General features: G+C 37.9%; 1 protein-coding gene across 1 annotated transcript in view; it reads right to left on the reverse strand.

The window, feature by feature from the left end:
• PLGRKT (plasminogen receptor with a C-terminal lysine) overlaps positions 1–25,245 on the reverse strand; it is a 32,434-nt gene extending 7,189 nt beyond the window's left edge. Inside the window, exons 1-3 of the mRNA XM_033003813.2 lie at positions 25,033–25,245; positions 2,943–3,073; positions 1,872–1,981 (exon numbers count right to left, since the gene is read on the reverse strand). Coding sequence (XP_032859704.1) covers positions 1,872–1,981; positions 2,943–3,073; positions 25,033–25,113 — 322 coding nt within the window. The 5' untranslated portion in view covers positions 25,114–25,245. The remainder of the gene's footprint in view (positions 1–1,871; positions 1,982–2,942; positions 3,074–25,032) is intronic.
• Between the last annotated feature and the right edge of the window lie 748 nt (positions 25,246–25,993).

Here is a 25,993-nt window from a genome sequence, read left to right on the forward strand (position 1 = left end):
TGACTCTCATAATTTCACCTGGATTATACTCATTCTGTGATCACCTACTACATTCAGGTTTTCCCCTTTTTTTATCATTTCCAGCTGGTGAGCTCTGATGGTAGAAATCCCTATTAGTCTCTAGCTTTTCGCTGGACTTCTTATCAAATTGTATGCTATTTTACTATCTCAGTTCTTCAAGTCTTCAGTTCTTCTTGTACTATAGTTTATTTCTTCCCTGTTGATGACACCAATCAAGTTTGTCATCCGCAGATTTGATTAGTATAACCAGCCCATAATTTAAAATGCAAAACAAAAGCAGATCTAGACCAAATCTTGAGGAATACTGCTAATAACCCTGCTAAAACCTAAACTTCCTTTTTAAGCACAAACCTTTGACATCTTGTCTTTACTCCAGTGCTTACCTGTCTACTAATTTCCATGTCTTTCATGCTAACTTAATCTTCATGTGATACCACACTATATGTTTTCATGACTTTATAGTAGATCTACCACATTTCTTTTGGAAAAGAGAAATCATTTTCCTGGAAAAGACACAGTTAGTTTGACATATTTCATTTTATCTTATTGTCCATTTAGCTCTAAAGCTGCTTTTCTCCAAAACCTTTTCACAAGCCTTACATACTGCTGAAGTTACCCTAGTGTTCCTGAAGTTATAAAGATGACTTTTCCTATTTGCAAAGCAGTAAGATACCACATTGCCCCTCTTCAACCTATATAGGATCACAGTAAACATACTCTTATCATGGGGTTTGCATTATGATATGCTCACTCCTTCAGAATTCTGGAATGAAAATGACCTCATTAAAAAAACCCCAACATATTAACAAATCCTAGATTCCAAGTGCTCCTTCTGCACTGCATGTACTGATTTCCTTTTCAACATTCTGATGTCCAAGAGTCACCCTGTTTTTCTCCCTGTGTTGAGCTGACTCTTCATATTAAAATCCAAAGAAATGTATTTAGTAGGGTTTAGGAAATGTTCGCAGATATAGATTGCTGCATCACCTAAATATATTTGCACCTGTATGCAGCAGGAAATACCTGGGAGTTTGATTAATTGAATCTATCATTATTTTCAGTGAAGTACACACAGTTAGGAAACCTAGCTCTTAGATCTGGAGGCTAAGACCAAGAGCTGAAACAAATTTTTGTTTTGTTTCTACATGCTTGTGTCAGTATCAGACAGGAAAATCAAGCTAGTTAACTAAGATGATTTGTGAAGATGACAAGCCATGGACCAATGCTGTCTTCACTTACAGGAAACACTGTCATAGCATGTCTCCTTCACTAGGAATCAAAGCTAACATAAATGTAGCTCCATAATCCTCAACACCCACCACTTAATCAGATCTGCCACTGGCAACTATGAGGCAAGACCTCACTTTCTGGGACTCACTTTTATTTTTTTCATCTTAGCAGGGCACTGTGGCAAGATGACCAGCTGATGACTGTGATTGGTCACAATTCCTGTCTGTATCCCTTTATGTGCTCCTATCATCCCCTACCCCTTGCCAAAACAGCAGTATCAGAGTAGAATATTGAAGGAAATCACCAGATCTGTAATTTCTCTCAAATATGCAATGCTTACTTCAGCTGCATTTATAGCCTTAGAATTCACACTTTTTGAAACAAGAGAGAAGAAATTAACAATCTTAATTGGAGGGAAAGGCTGTAAAAGTAGAGTGAGTACTCTTGACTGAGAAAGCATCTGATTGTAGCAGAGAATAAAAGAAATGAAAGGGTAAGATTTTTGTCCAAAAAAAGCGAAAATCTGTAGCAAGTTTTCTCCCAGCCATCCTAAGAAGAACAGGTTATCTGAAATATTAAGCTTGGTTCTATGTGTGAACCAGACAGACATATACACATACCTTTTATCCTTTGCAACAGTGTCCCATAGCCCATATCATACTGATAGGCAAATATAAAGCTTAAGGGAACTATTGGCAGTAAAACTCCTGGGTTCTTCTTCCTTATTGCTCTGTTTAAAATAAATTAAAAAAAAAAATTATTTAGGACATTCAGCACATCAGTACTGTTTAGGTTGACCTTGACTGTCTAGGACTTGTGTGTCCTTCTACAATCTCTAATCAAAGAACAAGTCTTTATTTCCTCAGAAGCATTAGTCTTCTGGTTGCTTTCTTGCTCAAATAGCAACCCAAGGATATTTTAAAAAATGCTTCAAGTGAGTTTTGAATATATCTAACAAAAATGGGATTATCTAACTCGTGTCATGCATGTGCACATGCATATATTTATCCAGCCACATGCAACATGTAGCAATCAAGATACTATGTTCAATTCCAAATGCATCTGCGTCCACAGAGAACACGTAATGCATAAGGTTCATTTAATCTGTACTATGTACACAAAATCACAAATATTTCCTACATTCCCTCTAATCATGTTATAGCACAAGTAAAACATGCTACCAAACAAAAGGCCTATACGGCAAGTTCTTCCCCATGCAATACAGCTCTATTAGCCAGGGTTTTTTCCCACTGGGTTAGTTTTTTTATCAAAATTTTAAGTGAGCAGATTTCAGAATATGTCCACTTGTTCACTGACATATTAAAAACCCCAGATGATGGAGGATTTGTTGCTTGCTGATAGTTCATTAAATCACAATACAGTCAGGAAAATTGCATGGCTTTTAAACAATCCCTCCTGTTCCACACAGAACTTTTATTTTACATTGAACTTTTGGTACCTCAGCTGCATCATTTTATTGTCAGCTCACATGTCTCTGCTTTTATCTAAGTCTGCAGTACAGAAATAACCAAAACACATCCGGAAGCAGACAGAAATCAGAGTCACTTTGTCATCTGATCAGCCTCTGAGCAGTTGCTGGATGACAATAACTACCTGCTATAATGCAAAAGGAAGATCCAGCAATATAGAAATATAAGTGTAATATTTTTGCTAGGAAATAAACTTCATACCCAGCTGTTAAACCTACAGCAGCAAGTCCAAAAAAAGTCCCAAAATATTTGAGAAATTCCCGTGTCCAAGCAATCTGCAAGGCTGTTTGTCTCTCTCTCATCTGGTTTTGCATCAGTAGTTGCCTTTCCAGCTAAAGGAGAGAGAGAGATTAAAAGAAATTAAGTAATTCATTTATGTTAAAGATTGACTCAATCTCTCATTGGTCCATAAATCCAAAACACTGAGGTTTCTTTTTGTTATTTTACTTCAGTCATTCATAGCTTTTGATTAGGAATGGTCTTTAGTAATAACTCAGAATAGTTTATACTAGTTTATAGTTTGTAAGAAAGCATTAGGTCAATTAGCAAATGTTTTAATGCAGAATCTTTCTAATGCTGCTTCTCCAGGTCAAGAAAACAAAAATACCAGTGTTAGGTTCCAAGAGCTCCCCAAATATCAGCAGCACTCCCTGGGTTCTCTGACCTTTGCCTTTCCATGGTGATCCAAAGGGTATCATCTAGCTGCTTTCCAATTTATTCTGTTTGATTTTAATTTCGCTCATATTATCTTTAGAGTAAGTCTTGACACCTCTTTGAACTATGAGGATTTCTCCATGATGCATGATAAACCTAAACACTTTTGAAACACCATAGTTTACAAATACAGAAAAACCACTGTGAAGATATCAGATCTTTTAAAGATACTGGAATACATATCAAAAGTCCATGAGAAAATAATTCTACAGCTAAAATTAAAAACAATACTGCAAAAAGTACAACCTAGACTGCATATTCACACATTAAAGTAGTACTTTCTATGGTGCATAACAAAAAAAAAGGAGACTACTAGATTTTTTTTTTCAATTACATGACACATCTAAACCTACTGCTACGTTTCCATTAAAGTAAACTTAGTATTTCTTGTAAGTTCCTCTCTACTGTACAGAACATCAAAAAGAATAATGACCTTTCCTCCTTAGAGTGATGCAAAAAGTAAGAATTGTGCCAAAACCAAGCAGTCTGAAACCAGAGTACAGAAGTTAGTTGACACAGAAAAAAGTCTGCTTCTTCCCATTAATGTTTGTAACTCATTTCTTGGGAAAAAAACAGAGTACCTGAGTTCGTATGTCTAGCCTGGCTAACGAAGTTGGATAAAAAGTCCAACAAGGTACAGAAAACAGAATACCAGCTGCTTAAAAAAGTATATTCTAGAAAAGAAAGAACAAAGTGAATTCAGAAAGTTCTCTTCTCATGCATCTATAAAAGTAATTAAATCTGTTCTTTTCTCCTGCTTTCTAATTCAAGAATAATTTAAGGGATTTGTAATTAGTTAAGGTTTCCACCCACTTATTCATCTCCATTACTATTGATTTAGCCTGAACAGAACAATTTCTGTTAAATTCTTACTAATTATTTCTTCAGACTATGTTGATCTTGCTGTCTTATTTACAAGCTCATTCAGTACCTAGATAGGGAGAATTAATTTTTTAGACAGCATAATAAAAAAAGGACAGATCTAATTACATATAATTGTACACAGTAGGAAAAACAACATTCACTGTAGTCTCACAATACTGTTTCATCTGTTTCTCTTTCCTCAAGACTTATATTGCAATTGTTCTCACAAAAAATATCAACAGGCTCTACCTTCCTGATATCCATAATTTTCAGATCACTTTTTTCAGAAGAAGTAATTATATAATGGCTGACAAACCACTTAATAAAATATCAGAATAATTAGATTTTATTTTGTCATCTATGAGATATTTGGAAATTCTAAAGTAAACTAGCACACCGCCCGTTAATTATCCCCATTGTGGCCTCCAATATTCTAAGCCTGGTAAATTGCTAAGGGTTGACGTGACAAGATAAAATAATGACACGTAATATCAATTTAATGACCTCTATTTTCCCCTTCCATTTGATTACGTGTGTAGTTTGCACAAGTGTGAAAAGTATTAAGGGATCCTTTGTTTGCCTGTCAGCACAGATACGGAGCCTATGCTTCCAAGATACACAGCATTACCCTAAATGAGCTTCAATTTGAAGAAGTACATGGGGAGGAAGTGGGACAAGGATATGAAATATGGGTCTTGCTAAAAGGAAGCTTAATGAAGAAGAAGAAAAACAGACAGTTTAATATGCACAGAGCATCAAAAGACGTAAGCATGGAATAAAAAGAAAGCTGTAAGTTTAAAACTACAAGAGTAAACTAAAGGATCCTGACAGTTTCTTTAAAAACAAAGAACCAAACAAAAGAAAAAAACCCCTCACACAAGTTCTACTTTGATAGCTCTTTAAAACCCAAGTACTGAAAGATAAAAATAAATTCCCAAGTCACAGAGACTAAGGTCAAACAAACACCTTTCTGTAGGAGCCAGTCATATCAAATTTCAGAAGCCCAAGGATATTTTCATGTATATCTAAAAGTAATTTATATAAATAACTTAGTATAAATGAAAACAACTTGTTTTCTATAATATAAACAGCAGCCAGATAACATAATCAAACAACTTTCCATATTCTTTTCTAACCAGAAGAATTTTTTTTTCTACTTAAAAAAACTCAATCCTCAACATTTTACATGGTGCCCCATCCAAAAATAAGGCTGGGGGGGGGGGGGGGTTGGGGGGGAGAGGAGAGAGGGAAACTCGTAGAAAAATGCTTATCATTCCTTTCCTTTGAGCAACCTTCTTCAATGTGTATGTAAAATCTTACCTAGATGAAACACAATACTGTATTTAAATTAATTGCCTAAAAAAAGATGTGTTGGAGGGAAGCTTTAGACTGATGAATCTTGAGATGAGCATTTTATGTGTACATGGGGAAATGTGGCATAGCCAGGAGAAGGTTTCAGAGGAATCTTGATGCACAGAAGGCAGTAAAAAGTAGATCTAGTGACATTTAGCTAAATTAATAATTTAAATCTTGCTACTACGTAAGTTGCATGTTACAATGAACAGTTTACTATAAAAGATCTATTTTGTCCATAAACTTAGTGTAGCATCCAGAAAGTACTGAGATGTTTTTAGGGATGCTATGTAACCTACAGTACTGATGCAGAGGTTTGTTTTTAAATAAATTTTTATTTGCTCGTAACTTAAATGGAGAAAATATAATAACATACAAACATCACTAAATGTGCTCCAAAATCCCTCTATACCTATGCAATTTTATGCCAAATCCAGGAATACCAGTCCTAATCACCAGAAATGCCCTTTGTTCTGTCATCCTTTATTTTGAAAAAAATCTTACTTCTTACTCTCCATTTCGGAGGTCAGGTTTGTTACTTGGCATAGTTTCATCCTGCCAAAAGACTATATTGCTGCAGCTGTAGAACTGCAACAGGAATCTGCGTAACAAAGAGATTTAGTCAAAGTGTTCCAGGGCAATTCTGCACTGACTTCACTGAATTTCAAGCTTTCCTTAAGTAAAAGGGAAAACTGAGCAACAATTAAGCCAAGGCTGCCCAGAACATACTATTCCATCCCTCAGCTTAAACTTAGTGGAATGACTGTAGAAAAAACAGTTTGGAGTATGCCTGAGCTCTCTCCAGAGAGCACCACAGCCCCTGCGCTGCTGAATGATGTGTATCAGTGCTGCCATCACCTTCACCCATGGGCTCCAGCAACTGCGTTCAGCACAGCAGGAACACCCTTTGCGCGTTCTCTGACAGAGCAGATACAAAGCAGAGCGCCTACCTACCCTGTGTCATCAAAGACTGCTTTAGCATGTCCAGACCAGACACATGATCAGCTAAATAGGTTTATGAGCAGTGTTAGACACTAAAATAGCATATGCATTTAAATGAATTTTGGATGCTCTAAGCAGCAAAATTAAGCACCTATACGGGCGCTCAAGCAACTCCCACGTACCCCAATCTTTCAAAATTTAAAAAAATTCAGAGGCAATATCTATGTGCTTATCCATTTAGCTTGCCAATATGAATTGAACATCTTGAGTTCTGACAGTTTTGAATGACCAGTATACACTGCTACTCTACCTTTACGCCTGCAAACAACTAGTGGTAGATCATAAGGCAAAACTATTACACTAAGATTATGTTAACCTTAAGCAAGTCAGAATTTGAAAGCAGACCTATATAGAGGACTCAGGAGTCCAGAAGAAAAGGTGATTTCGAATTAGATGAAAGATAGAAAACCAAATCATGTTTGACTGCAGTTTGAATCAATATCCCATTTTCAGCTGTTAATTTCTTAGTAATTGTGTCTTATTGTCCTCCACATGTGTCCTATTGAAAATGCCAGCCACACTGGGATGGTGAAAGGGTGGAGAAGACTTTTGACCTATTAACATGCAGATTTTATGACAAATGCCAAGTTCTGTTCCCTTAGGACACGATGTTTAAGATGACTTCTTTTCCGATTATAACAGAATATAACAGTAAGTATTCACTTTACTGCAAACCGTAACTTCACATGTAGAACTTCACAGGTAATAAGATGAAAAAATGTGTACTATTCAAACTTAGCAGAGGTGTGCTGCAATTTATTTAGAATAATTCACCAATGGGAGAAGTTGGTTATTGAGGAAACAAGCCACAGGTGCACATCATACACGAGGTGAACAACAATTCACCATTCAAGTGCCATGTCTTAGGGAAGAAATCCTATTTAATTTTAAATACTTAAGCCTCACATCTATATAGCTGTAAAAACTTCAGTAGGGACTATTTACATGCCTATGCTTGTATAAAAGCTATAGGTAAAGAGTCTCAGGTGCAGATTTGCAATGGAAGGAAGGGAGAGGCTGTAGTTTTCCCAGCCAGGTTGCTGTGCATGGCACAAGAGCTGAAGCAGTGATGTGGATGCATGGGTACACATTCAGGTACACTTTTCTATTGCTGTTAAGAAGTCACATCCTACAACAATTAGACCATGTTTTAGAGACACGTATACAAGTACAATTAATATCCTCTTCTTAAAAAAAACTGTATAAATTTCTGCAAGCTTAATTCCATAATGAGCAAATTTTCTTAAATTACAGTAACAACTTCTTTACTGGTCATAAATATTGACCATGTAATTTTAAAATTTAAGTCCGTATTCCAAAATAAATTTGTACTAGTAGCAAGTAACATTTTATAATTTATAACACTCTCAAGAGGACCCAGTTAGAAATAACTTTCCCATTTTTCTTTAAATACAGGTAGTTGTTTCTCAAGACCATGTAAGAAACTGTAAGGGCTTATTAGCATTTGAAGTCTGCCACATACCAACTGTTAGAGTAAAAGGAAATCAATATGACAAAATGAAACATGACAGATGAAGAGAAGTGAGGCGGAAAGGGAAAAGGTCAGTTACTGTGAAACTGATAATGCTAATAAACTAGTCAGTGGTAACCAACCTTGTCATTTCTATTGATTATCCTTCAGACTGCCACAATGATGTCAAACCACGGAAAAGAGCATTTATACCATCATTTCACTGATTAAAATTCAGTGGGAGAAAATTCTCATCTGAAATAATTTAACCAACGTTGACAACTTGCAAAAAAATAAACAGTCCTCTCTGGATTACAAACCACATCAGCACTGGTAGGCAGACTGGAAATTTCTGATAGTTTAGACTCTTGTTTTCTCTCTTTCTTTCTTTCTTTCTTTCCTGTTTCATGTTCATATGCTGTAGGAAGGAACGCATGCTAAGTTGGTTTTGTGTTAAGGTGGTACACAAAGCAAAACAAATGGGATGCAAGGTGGTGTGCTCAACAGAAATGCAAAGCAGAGCCAGTGCAAAATGCTCTCCCTTCACTGTCCATGCAATTTTTGTGATATATTTTGTGCCGATCAAGATGTATCTGGAGAGGAGACATAGGAACCACCCCTGGATAAGGCCTCTATTTGCAACCTGATATATTTCTGAGAAAATGCTCAATTGCTAATGATCAGTGGCTCAGACAGGATGCGTTGTGAAGCACTTTTTATTATGTTCTTGCAAGACCGGGCGCCCCACCAGGTGGATGCACCTGGCAGCCATCGTGCGATGGTTCACATCCCTGTCTCCAGACCACAAATTCCCTCCCCGGATTCCTCACTGGCTGAGTACTACAGGGTCTACAGACTTCCTGAACCACCTACCGACAACCCCCTTCATGTATGTGTTCGTACGTGGCATGTTCATGGAAATTAACTTTGGCTCTCTCCAGGGCGGAGAAGTTAATGTGCATGGACTCATCACGCAAGCGTACTAAGATGAAAAATTCAGAAGTTCAGGTTCCCCAAGCCTTTCAGTATCTCCGGCCACCTAAAACTAGTTCCAAGTACTGGGTTATCACAGTTAACAAAAGGACCCCTTATCTTCTGGACACAGGCTAGGTGTGAATCGCTCCTCCTTTATCAGACTTGTTCTGTGAAAACAACATTCTTTCTCTCCCTTACATATTTAATGGCTCTCCTGGCAAATATGTCATTTCCCCTAAAACCTCTAAAACAGTGGGCAGGACAAACTCTTGGCTTCAGAGTGGTTGTGTCAGTAAACCTGTTTAGGGAACTGTATTTCATGTCACCATCATTAAGACATATTTATGGTGACAGCCTGGTAAACAGATATTTAGACTGAAAAGCAGTCTACTTTAGACGGAATTATGAGCCAGATAAATATACACCATCTCTGCCTAAATTCCAAAACAATCTAAAGCTAAGAAAAGAGAAACACGAAGAAACTCTTGGAATATCCTTACAGTCATGTTAAAAGAACCTCCAGTTTTGTCACAGACTAATCTCTTGCACATCTGGTATAGGCCATGACTACTGTGCCTATAACAGGTTATTTTCACTTCGTTTTTCAATGATCAGAGACTCTGAAAGCATTCTTTAAACAACTAGTAACTTCTAACCTCTGAGTACTCAGAGGCACAATGAAATTAAGGCGTAATTTTTCAAAAATATGTCACACACAAAAATCTCCAAGACCCTTACAAAACACATATAAAAGTTGGTGTGCAGGTAGTATAGTGAAGTAACTGCACAAACCCCTTGCACCTGGCATTTCGTAAGCAGACGGAAGATTGAAGGCTTATGTGACTCATCCTAGGTGTCATCCTTCCTAATCAACGTGCAAAACCAGAAGCTGCTGCAAATGGTTGTTTAGCAAAAATAAATGGAAAATAACATAGTGATACCTATGTTTACACCTCCATTGTAAGCCACCAGAGTGCAATACAGAGACGATAACTTGTAATAATTACACAGTGTATGCTTGGTTCTATGAGCAGCATGCACAAATAAGTCAGGAAATGGGCCTCTAGATCAAACAGTTAAAATAAATCTGACTTAAATGTTTTATCCTGCCACTTCAAAGCTTGTTTGCAAATATTTTTCAAATAAAGTAAACAGAATGATTAAAATTATTAACGTGCAAGAAACTATACTGCTTAAAAATAAAATTCTATTTTTAAAGCTTCCAAATGCAAAGACACATTACAACATATTTACAAGCTAAGAGTGATCAGAAAAAGAAAGGGATCTCACAACATTAGCTGGAAGCCAGAATGTAAGCTGCGCTGAAAAAAAAATCCTTTATATTCCTGTTGTCATCAATAAGTTACTGGAATTACATGACATATAAAAAGAAAATAACATCAAAACCACCTAAAACCATTTGACGTTTTAAGCTGTGCAAAGAAGGGGCTCAATCCAACGGACTGTGATTTCTTGAAAATAACCCCTCATTTCCATGCTCCTGCTGTGTGGCCTTTGGGCAATGAACATGCAGAGGAGTGAAGAAAGGTGTCCTCCACCTGCATTTAATAACATTAGCTACAGAGTAAGCAAAGTTTTAAGGTGCTATTATTGGTGTTTAGAATTCTCAGTACTTTTATACACTCTCTATAAAGACAAACCAAAGTGACTGGATGACCAGCTGTGTAAAAACTAAGTATCCATGCCGTAGGAATAGTAAAAAAGATGAAGCAGCATATGACAAAGAGTTAACGTTACAATATCAAGTCATTTTGAAATCTGACAAATAACTGAATAAGTAAGAACTATTCAATTTGTTATTCCCATCCCCCAGTAATACCTTCACGTATATTCCTTTTGTGCCTCAAACCTGTTTATTAAAAGAAAAATAAAGACTCAGAGCATTTAATCCAAAATGAAAACTGGTAGAAATGGATGTGAAATTATATTTTGGTATGAAAGGGTGTTATAATACCAACAAAATCTGCAAATATTATGCTTCTTCCTATCCATTTCAGATTCTGACTTGCAAACTTTCTGTGGCTCTCTTTACACCATTTTTGTTATGGAATTAAAATAGGTACAAGAGCTCTTTACTTTCCCATTGTACCTCCTGGGCTTTTAGGAGTTCTGCTCAATACAGGTTTCTCCCCCAACCCTTTTTATTTTTTTTTTTTCTTTTTAAACTTAACATTCAATAAATAGTATTTTGTAGCAAAACAAATAAATGGTCAGATTTTACTTCAGTGGACTTAATGGCAGAGGACTAAAACAGTAGGTGTGATCTACTAGGAAGGAACTATGGAAAATTCATAGAGTTAAAAGAGGCAGCCTCAGAAGGCATTTCTTCTCTGAAGTCAGTTAAATCCCCCCAACAAACTAAGTTTACATGTGTAACAGTTAGCTGCATGTACACCTCCAAGGAAGACAGAAGTTTTACATAAACAAGCTGCATTCAAAACGATATGTACTAGTCACAGATACTCCCCAGTAAAAAGACCAGTAGAATTGATTCCACTGAACAGATTTAATTATCATTTATCTCATTACTGGTGGACCACTCTGTTTTGCATCTTTTGCTGGTAGTGTTTGCGTGTTAGAAATAGCTATTAAAATCTCTTCTTTATAAACCACTGCGTTTATTTCTTTACAGTGATCACGCAGAGTATACAATCTCCCAGCTAATACCAACCAAACTGGCTTTTTTCCTTTGAGATAGATTGTTCTAATCTTCCTCAGTACAGATATCATTCATCTTGTTCTGTTCCATTTGATACACACAAACTAATAAGGATATAGAATTGTTACCAGAGAGCATTTATTTCCTGAATTAAGCCCAGATCACCTAGGGGGCAAAACAATTTTTCTAATGCTTCAAGACAAATGCATTAGAGATGCCTTAAGCACTACTAGTATCTTGTCAATAAAAACTAAATCTATCTATTTCCCACCCCAAAGGGAAAAGGATGAAGGCAGTCAGGAAAGGGAAAGGTTGCTTACGTTTTACTTCACACAGAAGAAACAGAACAATTATTCTAATTGTAACAGAACTTAAAAAAAATCCTTTTGACTAATTCTCAGTGAAAACATTAGAGAGGAAAAGGTTAGGGACTTACAAAACCCTGCAGAAAATTACTTTGTGTCTAAGATACTAGGAAAAATTAAAATTTTCAGGTATCATCATGAAGGTGGCTGATCTTTTACTAACAAATATAAGTTTGCAAATCTGTAGATGGAAAGAATGTCATCACACAAAGTTTTATTAGGCACAGGACTCTACAGAAAGCAGCCTATGCAGAAGCACGTGTCAGTTCTCTTTTTTGATCAATGAAAGTGATAAAACATGAAAATCAGTTTTATTGTTCAGAAACTCATGGGCATTTTAACATTAGCCATTCTTATTCCTGCCAAGAGTCAAAATATAGCACACATATGCCTTTCAACAGCCATCTCATTTTATGATCAACTGATAAATGATCAATGGTATGTTAACTAATGGGTTAATTGAATTTATTGAGAAAATACCTGACAGAATCCCACAATACTCTTTGCAAATATACTTCATCATCAAACAAAACAGAGACAATCTCTCCCTGCCCTTACTCATACTTTCTTATACTCTCTTTTCTACTCCTCCTTTTAGCACATCACTCAGAAAGCATCCTACAATAAAGACAGGAATATGTAAAAGATACAGGTCCCTACCATGAACAAAACAATAAGCTTATTAGGTCAATTCACCTTGCGTGTCTAAAGATGGAGTACTCTTAGTCTACTACGTATCTGACAGACATTAACATTTTCCCTTTTCAAAAGTTTTGTTTTCTTCTCCTCTGGTTTTCATTAAAATTTTGCATCTGTCTTTAAGTTGAATTACTAAAACAAAATGTGGCCCAATGTTTAGTTTCTCGTAAAACTCATAGAATCACAGAATGGTTTGGGTTGGAAGGGACCTTAAAGATCATCTAGTTCCAGCCCCCTGCCATGGACACCTTCCACCAGACCAGGTTTCTCAAAGCCCCGTCCAGCCTGGCCTTGAACCCTCCCAGGGAGGGGGCAGCCACAGCTGCTCTGGGCACCCTGTGCCAGTGTCTCACCACCCTCACAGGAAAGATTTTCTTCCTTATATCTAATCTAAATTTACTCTCAGTTTAAAACTGCTACCCCTCATCCTATCTGTATACCCCCTGATAAAGAGTCCTTCCCCATCTTTCCTGAAGCCCCCTTTGAGTACTGGAAGGATGCTATAAGGTCTCCCCTGAGCCTTCTCTTCTCCAGGCTGAACACAGGGGAGGTGCTTCAGCTCCCTGATCATCATCTTCATGGCCTCTTCTGGACCAGCTTGAGCAAGTCCATGTCCTTCTTATGTTGGGGACTCCAGAGCTGGACATAGTACTGCAGGTAGTGTTTCACGAGAAGAGATTAGAGGGGGAGAATACCCTCCCTCGACCTGCTGGCCACACCTCTCTTGAGGCAGTCCAGGACACAGTTGGCTTTCTGGGCTGGGAGAGAATATTGCTGGCTCACAGTCAGTTTTCCATCCACTACTACCCCCAAGTCCTTCTTCACAGGGCTGCTCCCAACCCACTCATTGCCCAGCCCGTATTTGTGCTTGGGATTGACTCGACCTATGGGCAGGACCTTGCACTTGGCCTTGTTGAACTGCATGAGGTTTGCACAGTCCCACTTCTCCAGCCTGTCCAGGTCCCTCTGGATGGCATCCCTTCCCTCCAGCGTGTCGACCGCACCACACAGCTTGGTGTCATTGGCAAACTTGCTGAGGATATGCTCAATCCCACTGTCCATGTCATCAAACTCCTACTACCTATCTTGCAATAGCATCTTTATACTCTTAGTACATTTTTAATTTAATTGAAATAAAATTTATGCATATAAAACCTTCATCTCAAATACAAATTCTTTCCCAGCTTAGAACTAACTGGGGAGAGAAGGGCAGAGGAGATCATCAAGGTGTCTGATAAATAAATCGGGTTTCCCTTATTTCTCACTCACAAAATTCTCAGTATCTGCAGTAGTAAAGGAAGTTCAGCAAAGTGTTATGTATTAATATATCCTAAGGACAGTAGAATCCATTATTCAATTCAAATCTCACAAAAACAGTAACTCAAGGAAGGTGTATAGTTTTGTACATTTATCTTAATGCAGGTACAAATACTGCTTGTACTTTATCTATGCTAAATGAGTAATCTCACTTTTCACTTGAACATATGTTTAAAATGCTTCATCTGCCTCTTTCACTATATTCTGTCATATGTTACTACAGAAACTTTTGTTTCTGAAAAAGTAAGAACTTCAAAAATCACTAGGAGGATAAGTAGATTATCAGATGCTTCCCAATAAGAAACAAACCTAAAACTCCTTTTGGAAGTTTTAAACTTATTTCTTACTGGGCATATATAAACCTTATGATTGCTGTGTACATTTTCAAAAAGTAATTGAGATGAAAACCAAACACCAATAACAAACAGCTGTGTAATTGAAGTTACATCATCTTGTAATCTCTGCTTGACAACAATCTCACTGGTAACATGATATAATATAATAGTGAATATAATTTCACACAGAAATCAATGTTAAGTCTGCAAAAACAGGTATTTTCTGTATTAAAAAAAATAATAACCAAACAAAAAAACACACAAAAACCCACACCAAAACTAAACTAAAAACATCTATTCATGTGTTTAAGCTGGTTAGAAATTGCAAAATTGGGAAAGAGATGTTGCTACGGAAGAAACGGTATTAAGTTTAAAATAAAACTAGAAGAAAGAATTGTTACATATTAGCTAGCCCTTGGTTAAATGGACCTGCATTTTCTTCAGGTACTTCAGCCTCTGTGTTTGCATAGTCATGAGGATAAGGCTAGAAAGTATATTCAGAGGTCCTTTAAAGTTAGCCTGAAATAGACATTTATTTATCCCAACCAAAACCACCTGTGACAGATTTCACTGCTTTTCTTAATAACCCATACAATGGCAGTTAAGCACTCAGTCTCCTAATATTTATCCCAATTCTTTCTTGCTTGCTTTTGCAATTGAAAAGACTCAGTATCTCTGGAAGAACGTATGAGAAAAATGAGTGGATTAAAAACCCACCACCAATACATACAGAATTCATAACAGACATGTTTATAGTGTCAGACAAATACGATTTTTTCACCCTTTCCTCATAGATTCTAATGCCTTTATTATTCTTACTACCATCCACTAAACTTTTCACAGCTTACCTGCTCATTAAAAGAAGTGCTAAAATCTTCTTCCCAGCAAAGTCATCAGTAGTGAAAAAGCTGTAATTTTATCCCCTAGTTAATAAATCCACAATTACATTTGTTTTTTACAAGAATATGTGCTGTTGAGTCAGCTTATATATCAGCATATATATATATATTAAAAAAAAATACACCATTATTTATGCACAAGTATATAAAACATAGGTCTTTTTTAAGCTCCTGAAGTCTGATCACTTATACTTGATTAATCTATGTAACTCTTCCTTCTTGGATACAATGTTTTGGGCTGGTATTTATTCTATTACCTATTATACCATTGCTTATTATTTCAGGCATTTTCCAATTCATCAAGACAATCAGAATACTAAACCAATCTTCCAATCTAAATTTTTACACAAACATTTCATAGAATTATGGCCAGAGTTTATTTTGAGAAACTGCTGAGAGTCTGGATATAAACTGAAATGTTCTGGTTCTTTTCCATCACTTATAATAGGACTGACTTTATTTTTTTACTATTATTATTACTTTAATTCAGAAAAATATCCAATATAATTTGGTCATAAAACATGGCCTATTTAGAAACTTGCTACAGGGTACTTCTATACTTTCATTTCAGATTTAAGGACAAATTGTTGAACATGGAGAAAACTGCCTCATTCCTTGCATTTACTGTCATTCAATACAAACCACTTAAGGCAATACAACCCTGGCAAGAAAGTAACTCAATCATGCTGTGTTTTGCCTCTAACCAATTGCTGACATTGTAGAGGAAGGAAAAGTTTTATTTATTTATGCTTACACTGACTTTTTGATAGTTTTTCCAAATAGAAATACTTTTGTCACAAATCTTTTATAACATCAAATTACAGACTAATGAAATTAATATTTACATATTATGATGAAATAATGTCCCAGAGCATATTCTTAGGAGACCAAGAGCACTAGAGCCATTTGCAGACATGGGAAACACTCAACAGTAGTTCCACTTCAAGCTGAATCATGAATGCATGTGGCATAGCTCGTACATACAGTGTAAAATGCATACATCTTTCTCCATAGGAGAGAAGTGAAGAACAGATTTAATTAAGTTATTTCTACAAGTACAGAATCTGCAAGAGTTAAACATGGTTTTGGCATATCTGTGTTGTGTCCAAAGCAACTGCTTTATTCTTTTTCATCTTTAAAAAGTCAGACTATGTATTATTGCAATGGAGGATGAGTTTCCCTAGCAATGTTTTATATTATTTGCCCAGCTATACAACTTAGAAATTTTTACTAACTTGGGAAAAAAAGCCTCTAGTTTCTATTTCCCTTATTATTTTGCATCACTGCCAAAGCTTCAAAAGGAGCTGTTAAAACAAAGCAGGAAAAATCCCAAACCACCACCAAGGGGGGGAAAAAAAAATAGAGAAAAGAGCATATATGTATCCAGTCAGGTACAGGACTGCAGAGGAGCTTCAATACCACTGGCTGGCCCTCATTAGAACAGGATAATGTGGTCTTCCCGTAGCTTGACATGAACCTATATGACATTGGGGAGCCCCTAAAATGGGGAAAATATTTGAACAACAAGGAGAAGCTGACATGGATTTTCAGAAAAGACCTAATTGCACTGCGTTGTCAAAAGAGAAAAATCAACCCCTTACTTTTCCAGTTTTACTTGATACTGGCATTTTTTTCACCAAGGAGTACGGAACCTTTCCCATGCCCACATGGGGAGTATACAAGGAGCAAGCCTATAAGCTCCCAAACTGCTATGAAAGCAGATCTACGGCTGTTTCCCAGCTAGCCAATATTACCTCGGGAGAAGAACGCACTTTACAGTCTGACATAATAAAATAGGAAGAGAGGAGGGATGGCAGGGGAAGAGGAGTGAGACTATCCAGAGAGTCATATAGAAGACAGGAGGTTATAATCAAACATTTTTATTATGGGTAAATACAAGATTTGTCAGAAGTATATTATTTTTCCTAGCCTGTTTATTTTCTCAGAGGTTATGTGGCTCTCATTAAAGATTAATTTGGAGGATTATCTCTGACTCCAGAATGCAATTATGCTTTCCCACAGAGAAGATTATCTTTTTGTCTGATAAGGAATTCTCTTATTGGGAAAAAAACCCCAAAACTCAGCTGAACAAAACTTCAAATTACTCTGAACTGCTATCTCAAAACAAAAACAACAAAAATCTGTTAGCTACAGAAATGACATGCCCTAAGCACTAACTAGTCTCTTTCCAGCAGTTTCTGTGATTCTGGCTCCTACTTTCTCCTAAAACTTACATTTTTCAAGAATTCCAGTCCTCCAGTCTTCCACTATTATCAGTCTAATCTGCCCCTGAAAGTCTAGCAGAGCCAACCTGCTGTAATCTAAGACTTTTGTAACAAGTTTTGCTTAAATAATGGTTATAGCTTTTTACTGGAATTGCAGATGTTGACGAATTTATATATGTGCTACCACTGGATACATAATATTAAGCAGTATTGGGGAAACGTACTTGTGAATACAGCAATATATATTATAAAAATTTCAAAATATACAGGAGATTGTACAATTTGCTTATATTTCAAGTAAATTATTCCCACAGACAACCAGATTTTTGCTTAGTTTTTGAAATCTGACATGCAGGGCACACCGAGGCTTTAATTCTGAATTCCCTTCCTTGTGATATTACTTCTGTATCAGTATGGCTTACACATACCTAAAGTCTAACAACTGTCAGTTAAAAGTTAGATAAAGTCACAGCTTGTTTCAACAGATTGCTGCTGTGCATGTGGTGCTCAATAGGAGTGCAGACATCAAGAGGTAACTTGTCCTAATTCTCAGTCTGGGAAGAAGATGTGAAGAAATCCTACCTCCCAGGATCCACAAAATACAGTGGGACAGTCTGTGCCTGGTGGTCAGAGCATGATAGAATAACTAAGGTTGGATGGGACCTCCTGCTTAGAACAGGATCAGAGCAGGTTGCTGAGGGCTTTATCCAGTCCAATCTTGAAAATCTGTTGCACAGCTTCACTGGACCTCTGTTCCACTGCTGCATTGTCCTTCTGGGGGAAAAGGTTTCTCCTTATATTCAGTCTGAACCGCTCCCAGTCTCCTATTTCAATGTATACCCTCTATCTCTCACTCTCCTGCAATCCACTACTGTGAACACCCTGTCTCTTTCTTGATGACCTCCTCACAGTTGCTGGGGGGGTCTGTTGTTGGATCCTGCACCCCAGAAGGCTTCCCTCTCCAGTCTGAAGAAGTCCAGCTCACTTGGCCTCCTCTCAAGAAGTGCTCTTGATCATCTGCTGCTAAACTTGTTCCTTTTCATCTAAATTTTTCTTGTATTAAGGGAGAAGGGGTGCAAAAAACAGATGCAGTATTTAAATGTATTTAACAAAGCATTGCACAGAAGACAATAGTCATTTCCCTCACCTACTGGCTGCACCGCTGCTTATGAAGCCCTCATTGTTGGTCCTTTTGACTTTCTTTGCTGCCAGTGCACACTGCTGGTTTATGCTCTGATTGCTATCTTCCAGTGTCCCCTCCATCTCAACAGAGTCACTCCCCATTTGTCAGCCCCCAGACTGTACAGTTGGCATGGTCTCTGTCTCACCAGGGACACTAGGAGGAGGTTGCCCTTAAACATGTCAACTTTTCTGAACTCCTTTATCCTCCAGAGGTGCTTCCTATGGCATGTCACCTACCAGTTCCATGAATAAGACATCTGCTCTCCCGATGTCCAGGGTCTGCACTGTGCTACCTGCCTTCCTCAGTCTCTTCAAGACCCTGATCTTATCACCACAACCAAGACTGTCTTTGGTATTACATCCCCAAATCAGTTCTTCCCCATTCGTAAGTAACAAATCCAGATGCACATGAGCCCTGGACGGCCCATCTAGTACCTACCTCTATCAGTTATCCCTCACATTTTTCAGAAATGTACTCAACTGCTTGCTTATGTGCTGCTTTATGGCCCTCCCTGCAGATGTTAGGGAGGCTGAAGACTCATGAGAACCAGAGTCAGTAATCCGGAGGCTTTCTTCAGTTGTTTAAGGGCTTCATGTACTTTGTCACCCTGATCAGTGGTCTGCAGCACACTCCCACCACAGTGTCATGTTTTGTGGCCTCTCCTCTGACCTTAACACACAGGCTACCCCTTCACATCATTGGCAGCCCTTCTCCTTGTCTTCCCTACCTGTCTTTCCTGAAGAGCTCCTGTCCCTCCATTACAGATTTCCAGCTGCATGAGCTGTCCCTACCACATCTCAGTTATTCCCATGATGTTGCTGTGACCAGAAACAGCTCATGTTCTTCCTGCTTATTTCTCAGGCTGTGTTCATGTGTACTTGAGCATGTACAAACCTCCTTTCTCCAGAACCATCTACACTACAGAAACTCCAGCACACTGCCACTCATAAAAGCTTCTGCAAGGACCAGATATGTTCTAGATTTGTTTACTTGGTATCTGCTGTGACAGCAAAATGCTGCTACAGTAGAAACAATTTTTTAGGATGGGGGAATGTGATTTATTGTTTTGCTTAGAGAAAACACAGTGGTTTTTAATTTTCTGTGGTCTTTTTTTGGTTTTAGGTTTTTTTTTTGTTTGTTTGTTTTGTTGTTGTTTTTTGTTTGTTTTTAACAGAGTAAAAATGCTGATAGTTTAGAGAATTCCTTGTGCTCCAAGTTACTGGAGAAGGAAGTTCGTTGTTTAGAATCTGATCAGTATTACATTTAGGAATTCAACAAAACTATGAATTACTATTTTCCACATTGCTTAAACTCCAGCTACACAATTCTTGCTTTCTGAGTTGACCTGCCCTCATTTACATCACTCCACTAGGTAGTCCCCTATACAACAGATTCTTCCCTTCCATTCTCCAACCAAAATCAGTGTTTCTCTTTCTCCTCATTGCTTTTTTTGTAATTTTTTTCCCCACAACAGCATGTAGGTGAAAACTTCAATAGCTAGAAAATATCAAGAGAATGCTTAATCCCCCAGGTATGATTGTTACACATAAAGATATCATAATCAAATCAGTCAGATACTGCTTTCCCGTTTTGGTCATCTCATGCTAAAAAAAAAAGAAAAAAAAAAAAAAGACATAACAAAACTATAAGCTAGTCATCAATTCATATCTCATTATTAATGATGTTGCAAGCTAATATATGGAAGACTAAAAAAGCTAGTCATTGAAGGACTCGGTATACCACCAATTTGTGGAGTTCCAATGAAAAATTTTTTTTCTCACTAAGAAAACACCTTATACACTGAGGTATAAATGAAAACTGTTATCAAGGATTTCAAATGCTATTAGGGACTTAATTTTTTTTTTAACTCCATGGACTAGAAACCACTGTTTACTATGCAGTATTATTCCCCCACACATAAATATATCTTTATGTCATTAGACACTCATAATACTTCTGGAAAAATAACTCCTGATAAAACAAACTCTCAGCCTCCTCCTCTGAAGTGTTACTTTTCATGTAGTTCACTGAGCACTTACAGACAGCCTACATACAGGAAACCTGGAAATTGTCTTGGTTTCCCCTGTGTAGAGTTTCCCAATAAAAGAAAGGAAAAGCAACTTTTTAGAGCCAAAAGCAGTATTACCTCTATAAAAATAACAGCTGAGTGTAAACTAAAATCTAACTTGTAGTGGGGGGAGGAAGGGTGTCATAGTACTGAGTTGGTGGGGTTCCATTTAAAACAAAAGAAAGTGGTTTTGATTCCTCTACATGCATGAGAAAGCATGGCAAAAAAAAAATCGCAGGAGAGCTTAGGCTTTTTTATGTCTATAACCTAAAGTAAAAGTCTTTAAGTTGCACTCAGAATGCCTTTTACACATCAGCATGAAAATATTCTTCTGTAGTGCAAAGTTAATTTAGTAAGCTGGAATGGAATTCATTAACAGTAAGAAATTAAATTTAAAACTTTAATCAGCACTGTGCCATGACCTTCTACCATGATTTTGCTTCTTATCACTCTAAATAACACTATGTATAGATTACACAAGGCTATTTTAACATTTTTTAAAATTATTTGAAGACAGTGTACTTATATTATGCATTAATTATAGTTAAGCCTGTCTCATCACAATAAAGTCTTTAGCAATCCTCAAAGTATGTGATTTCAGACAATTTCCTATGAAGAGACACACCTGTTGGTCAAGGAATGTCACAGTCTAGAAATATAAAATTTAAAAAGTTACATTTAAGTGTTGTAATCCATACTGAGGAATGAATAACCAGCCACAAATATAGCTGAATTCTTAGTTTCCAGTTTCAAAACGTGTATCTTTTTCCAAGTTGCCTTGTACAGCTTAAAATGGCTTTCTTAGTAAATAGTTATTGAAATAACTTTTTCAAGGTATACATTTGAGTTGTTGAAAAAAATGGCAAGGAATAAAAGTCTAACCAGAACAGAAAGTATAGAACATAGCACTTCAACAAAAGAAATACATTAAATTCCTGCTTTTTATTGTGTTAAGAGCACCCACATAGCTCATGAAAATAATCTGCTATGAAAGATCTGAGACTAGGAACCTCCTCTTACCTATTCATCCACACTAAATCACTTAGCAAGGCCATCTGCTAGGATTGAACTGTAGATCTGACATAGTAAGTCTTTAGAAAGAATTTTGCAAGTTATACTTTAAGGAACAGACTCATGATAAAAATGAAGCCCCAACAAACTTGTATCATAAACAGTCTCCACTTGATACAGACTGGTATTTAATTCTGGAGCCACACCAAGACAACACAAACAACTGGCAAGTCCTTCAACATCAAGGCAAACTGTCAGCTGAGTTTTTATTTTTCTTCCAGAAAGCACCAAGATATAATTTACAAGGCCACAGTCCCTTCTCTTCAGAGTTATCCCAAGAAGGTTATAAAGAAAACAATATGTACACAACTTTACAACACCTTTTAACATTCTCTTATTCTGAAGTAGTCAAGCTGATTTGGGTGTCCAGCACAGATCAGAACAACTCTAAAACTGACCGAGCTTTCTCATGTACCAAGGCTTGGGATTTAGAGAGGTCTTCTTCAACTTCTGTCATGTTACTTGCCTTCCTATTTTTGCAGTGGTCTCCTTCCAACCTACAACCCTCCACAGAGGACAAGTCTGAAGAGCTTTGTATTTTCTCTCCATTCAGAGGAAAGCATGTACATAATTTTATTTTTCCTTTAAAAAAAAAAAGTGTTCTGTCACGCCAGCTGATATCACAAAAATCCTATTCCAAACAATTTACAGTAACTTTATGACTCCTCCTCATCTACAAGGAACAGGAGAAGCCTTAGAACCCTTCACAGATTCTGTGTCACCAACACCTGCTGTGGATTGTTCCAGGTCAACCCAAAGACCTACTAGTTCTTTTCTAAGCAGTGTCACACCATTATTGCTAGCAGGGAGGGTATTCTAGGAGAAATAATTCCAATGACTTCTTGATTCACACCAATTGGCTTGGAGTAACAATAGTACCATATTTCCTCAACATTGTAATCATAAGGCACTGTCAAGTACGTTCAGAAGCTACAAAAATCTCCACGTTTCAAACTCACATGTTGTTTTGGGATAGACTTAAAACAGATCTGTATTTTTGAATCTCTCATACCAAATATATCATACTGCTTGAAGTGGAAGCTTCTATTTTATTAATAAATATGCTGGTTTTCCGGGGAAGTTGGGAGAACTGATAGTATCCAAATCCTAGTGTTTCACCAGAAGAGAATATCTAAGGATTTAACTTAAGGTATTTTGTTCTGGTCCTAGCATGACCTAACTTCTCCAGGTATTTCTAGACACAATTTATGTCTAAAATCAAATAATCAAGCTCTATTATTTTCCACAAATAATAATAGCCTGAAAGTTGTGTGTCTAACACTAAACTCCAGACACATCACAGGTTTTACTCACATACGGAAAAGACAACTGTCAGCCTTTTCCCTGTGCTCTCCTTAAGCTCAGAGCAGAGCTACTTTCTTCCATCACCTTATGACACAAAATTTAGTCCTCTCCTCACTCTCACTGCATGTTTCACACCCGACAGATGCCCACGTTATGAATTTTTAAAGGATGAGAATTTTCTAGTACAGCCGATATGTCTGCAAATATAGTATAAATCAGGTATGTTCAGTCATTTGTAGTGTTAGAAATCTACTATGTTTACTGTTACTATTGTCAAAAAGAAGAAATACAACACAGAGAGAGTTCCTAAAGAACAACTTGCAAAAATTTTGTATGTGATCTTGAAAGGACTTTTTTGTAGCTTTTTTGTAACTGCCCACCAAGTTTATTTTTTATGTTAGCCTGAGCATTTGGGCTAGAACTAGAGTTGTTAGGCACCTGGGGTGAAGAGGCCAAACACTGCCATTCAAAACCCATAGCACTCTACAAATGCTAGCCTGAATTCAAGCTGTTTCCTCAACTCTTGTCATTCTGCACAGCAGAGAAGCACGTAAAGCAAGCTTCCACTTTAATTTCATCATCATATTCTCAAACTGAAAGCCTTCTTGTCATTTGCATTTCCAAAAACACTTTGGGGGGTCGGAGGAACCTCTCTGTATAGGGAAAAAAATAAATTGTTTGAACAAAAAACTTGTGCTTGCATCTGACAAACATAACCAGCACAGAGAGAAAATGTTTACAAGACTTAAAAAAAGTTATTTTTCTTTGAACAGTTAAGAGTTGTCCTGTACTTTATTATATCATCTTTCCTTATGGCATTTTTCTCCTTGGACACATTTCCAGGGTCACATCCAGAGTTCAGCTTACATGTGATCCTACAAACCTTACTGTGTACACACTGCTTTGAAAACTAGAATATGCCATCTACTGGCAATTTAATAAATTGGAAGTCCATCCATCACTACTGAAGTTTATGCGTATTCAATTTAAACACAAAACAAACGGGACAAACTCCAGCAAAGCCCTTCAGATTGCATTCTAGCATTTAGTATATAAACAAGTTACAGATCATAAGATACCAAACAACAAAGTTAGGAAGCTCTAGCTAGTGCTGCACTAACTTCTGTTCAGCACAACTTTCTGAACCTTAGTTCAACTGGTTTTCCTTCTCTTTCTCAGCTGCTATTTTATTATGAGAGGGAATAATATATTGCCTATGACCTATTTAGTCTGAGGTTTCTAGAACAATGAACAGCTGTGTAGTGCCTTCCTAGTAATGTGGAATAACTGCAGTTACCTAACTGAACCTAAAGAAAGAGTTGTCTGAAAGATTTTGTATAGTGGAAGAGTTCAAACATATCTAACTCACGTGCTTTAAGGGAACAGTATCCGTATTTTAGTAACCAGTTCACTTTAACATACATATGTCTAACACTGCAATAACACAATTGTGCTTCAGGGGACTGTTCAGGGTAAGTTTCCAAAACTGTATTTTTAAAGCCTGGCTAGTATAAGGGTAGTTTCCACCTATGCAATGTAGTAACACAAACTTCCGAGAAAGTGGTTAGACCCAGAGAATAGGTGCTTTACACATCTGAACCTGCTATGTTAGGTGACCACACCGGAACTGTCGGAGCGTGTAAACGGAGCACCTTTAGCCCTGGGAGGGGAGCAAGCCTCGGCAGGTGAAGCCGCAAGCCCGGCTCTGCGCGGACAGCGGGCCGGGGGTGACCTTCCCCCACACCGCCGCCGGCGTAGGCGTTACCTGGAGCCGCGAGTTCACGAGCATGAACTCCTGCTGCGCCTTCAGGCTGTCGTTCACGGACTTCGAGAAGACAAACCCCATAGTGCCCTGGAGCGCCGCGGAGACGAGGCAGGAGCTGCCGCCGAGGCGGGCAGTATGGCGGGCGGCTCTCCCCGGCCCCGCCCCGGGGCGGTGGCGGCGGGCAGGCCGCGGGGCCGGGCCGCCCGGCGGAGCGTTGCGCGGAGAGGCCCGCTCGGCTGCGCGGGCCGCTCCCTGAGGGCGGGCGGCGGCCGCCCGCCATGCGGCATGGCTGTGGGGGGGCGGGGCCCGCGGGAACGGGCCTGCGGGTTCCTGTCGCCATCTCGCGCTGTGCTTTTTGCGGACTTCCTCTTCGATCGAATTTCGAGTAAACGATCTAAAGTCCTCCAGCAGTGGGAAAGAAATGCGGCTCCGGTCAAATGGGACTGGCACCGCACGTGCTTTTAGCCGAGGAATTGAAATGGCGTTACAGGTTTGAGGCAATTTAGGAACGTAAACGTGGAAAAAAGCCATGGGCTTCTTGCTGGTTCTTGCAGCTTGTGTGGGTATTAAAAATGCGCTGGATGGGAAGTGCCAGTCCTGCAGGTGTCTGCACGTCGGTTTCTTTTTTCTTTTATTATTTTTTTTTTTTAAATACTTCATCTATAGAAACTGACCCAAGAAAATTAGAGGAATTAATCTCCATGTTAAATGTATATACAGGGCCTGGCAGGTTCACATCTCGGGCATGATGCAACTGGGTACTAAGTACAAATTAGCAAAGAAAGGGATGAAATGCCTTCGACACTTGGGTTGCTTGTCTTACTCTGCCTTTCATCCTGTGTTAGAATGTTTTCATGGCGGCATCCATAATTAAAGGCTGACTTTGAAATCCAAATTTACTTTTCATAATTAAAAAAGTGTTGAGACAAAAATTATGCTCTGTCAGTTGGCTTTTAAAACA

The sequence above is a fragment of the Tyto alba genome, unplaced genomic scaffold (genome assembly GCF_018691265.1).
Source record: "Tyto alba isolate M040663 unplaced genomic scaffold, T.alba_DEE_v4.0 Super-Scaffold_42, whole genome shotgun sequence".
Lineage (NCBI taxonomy): Eukaryota > Metazoa > Chordata > Aves > Strigiformes > Tytonidae > Tyto > Tyto alba.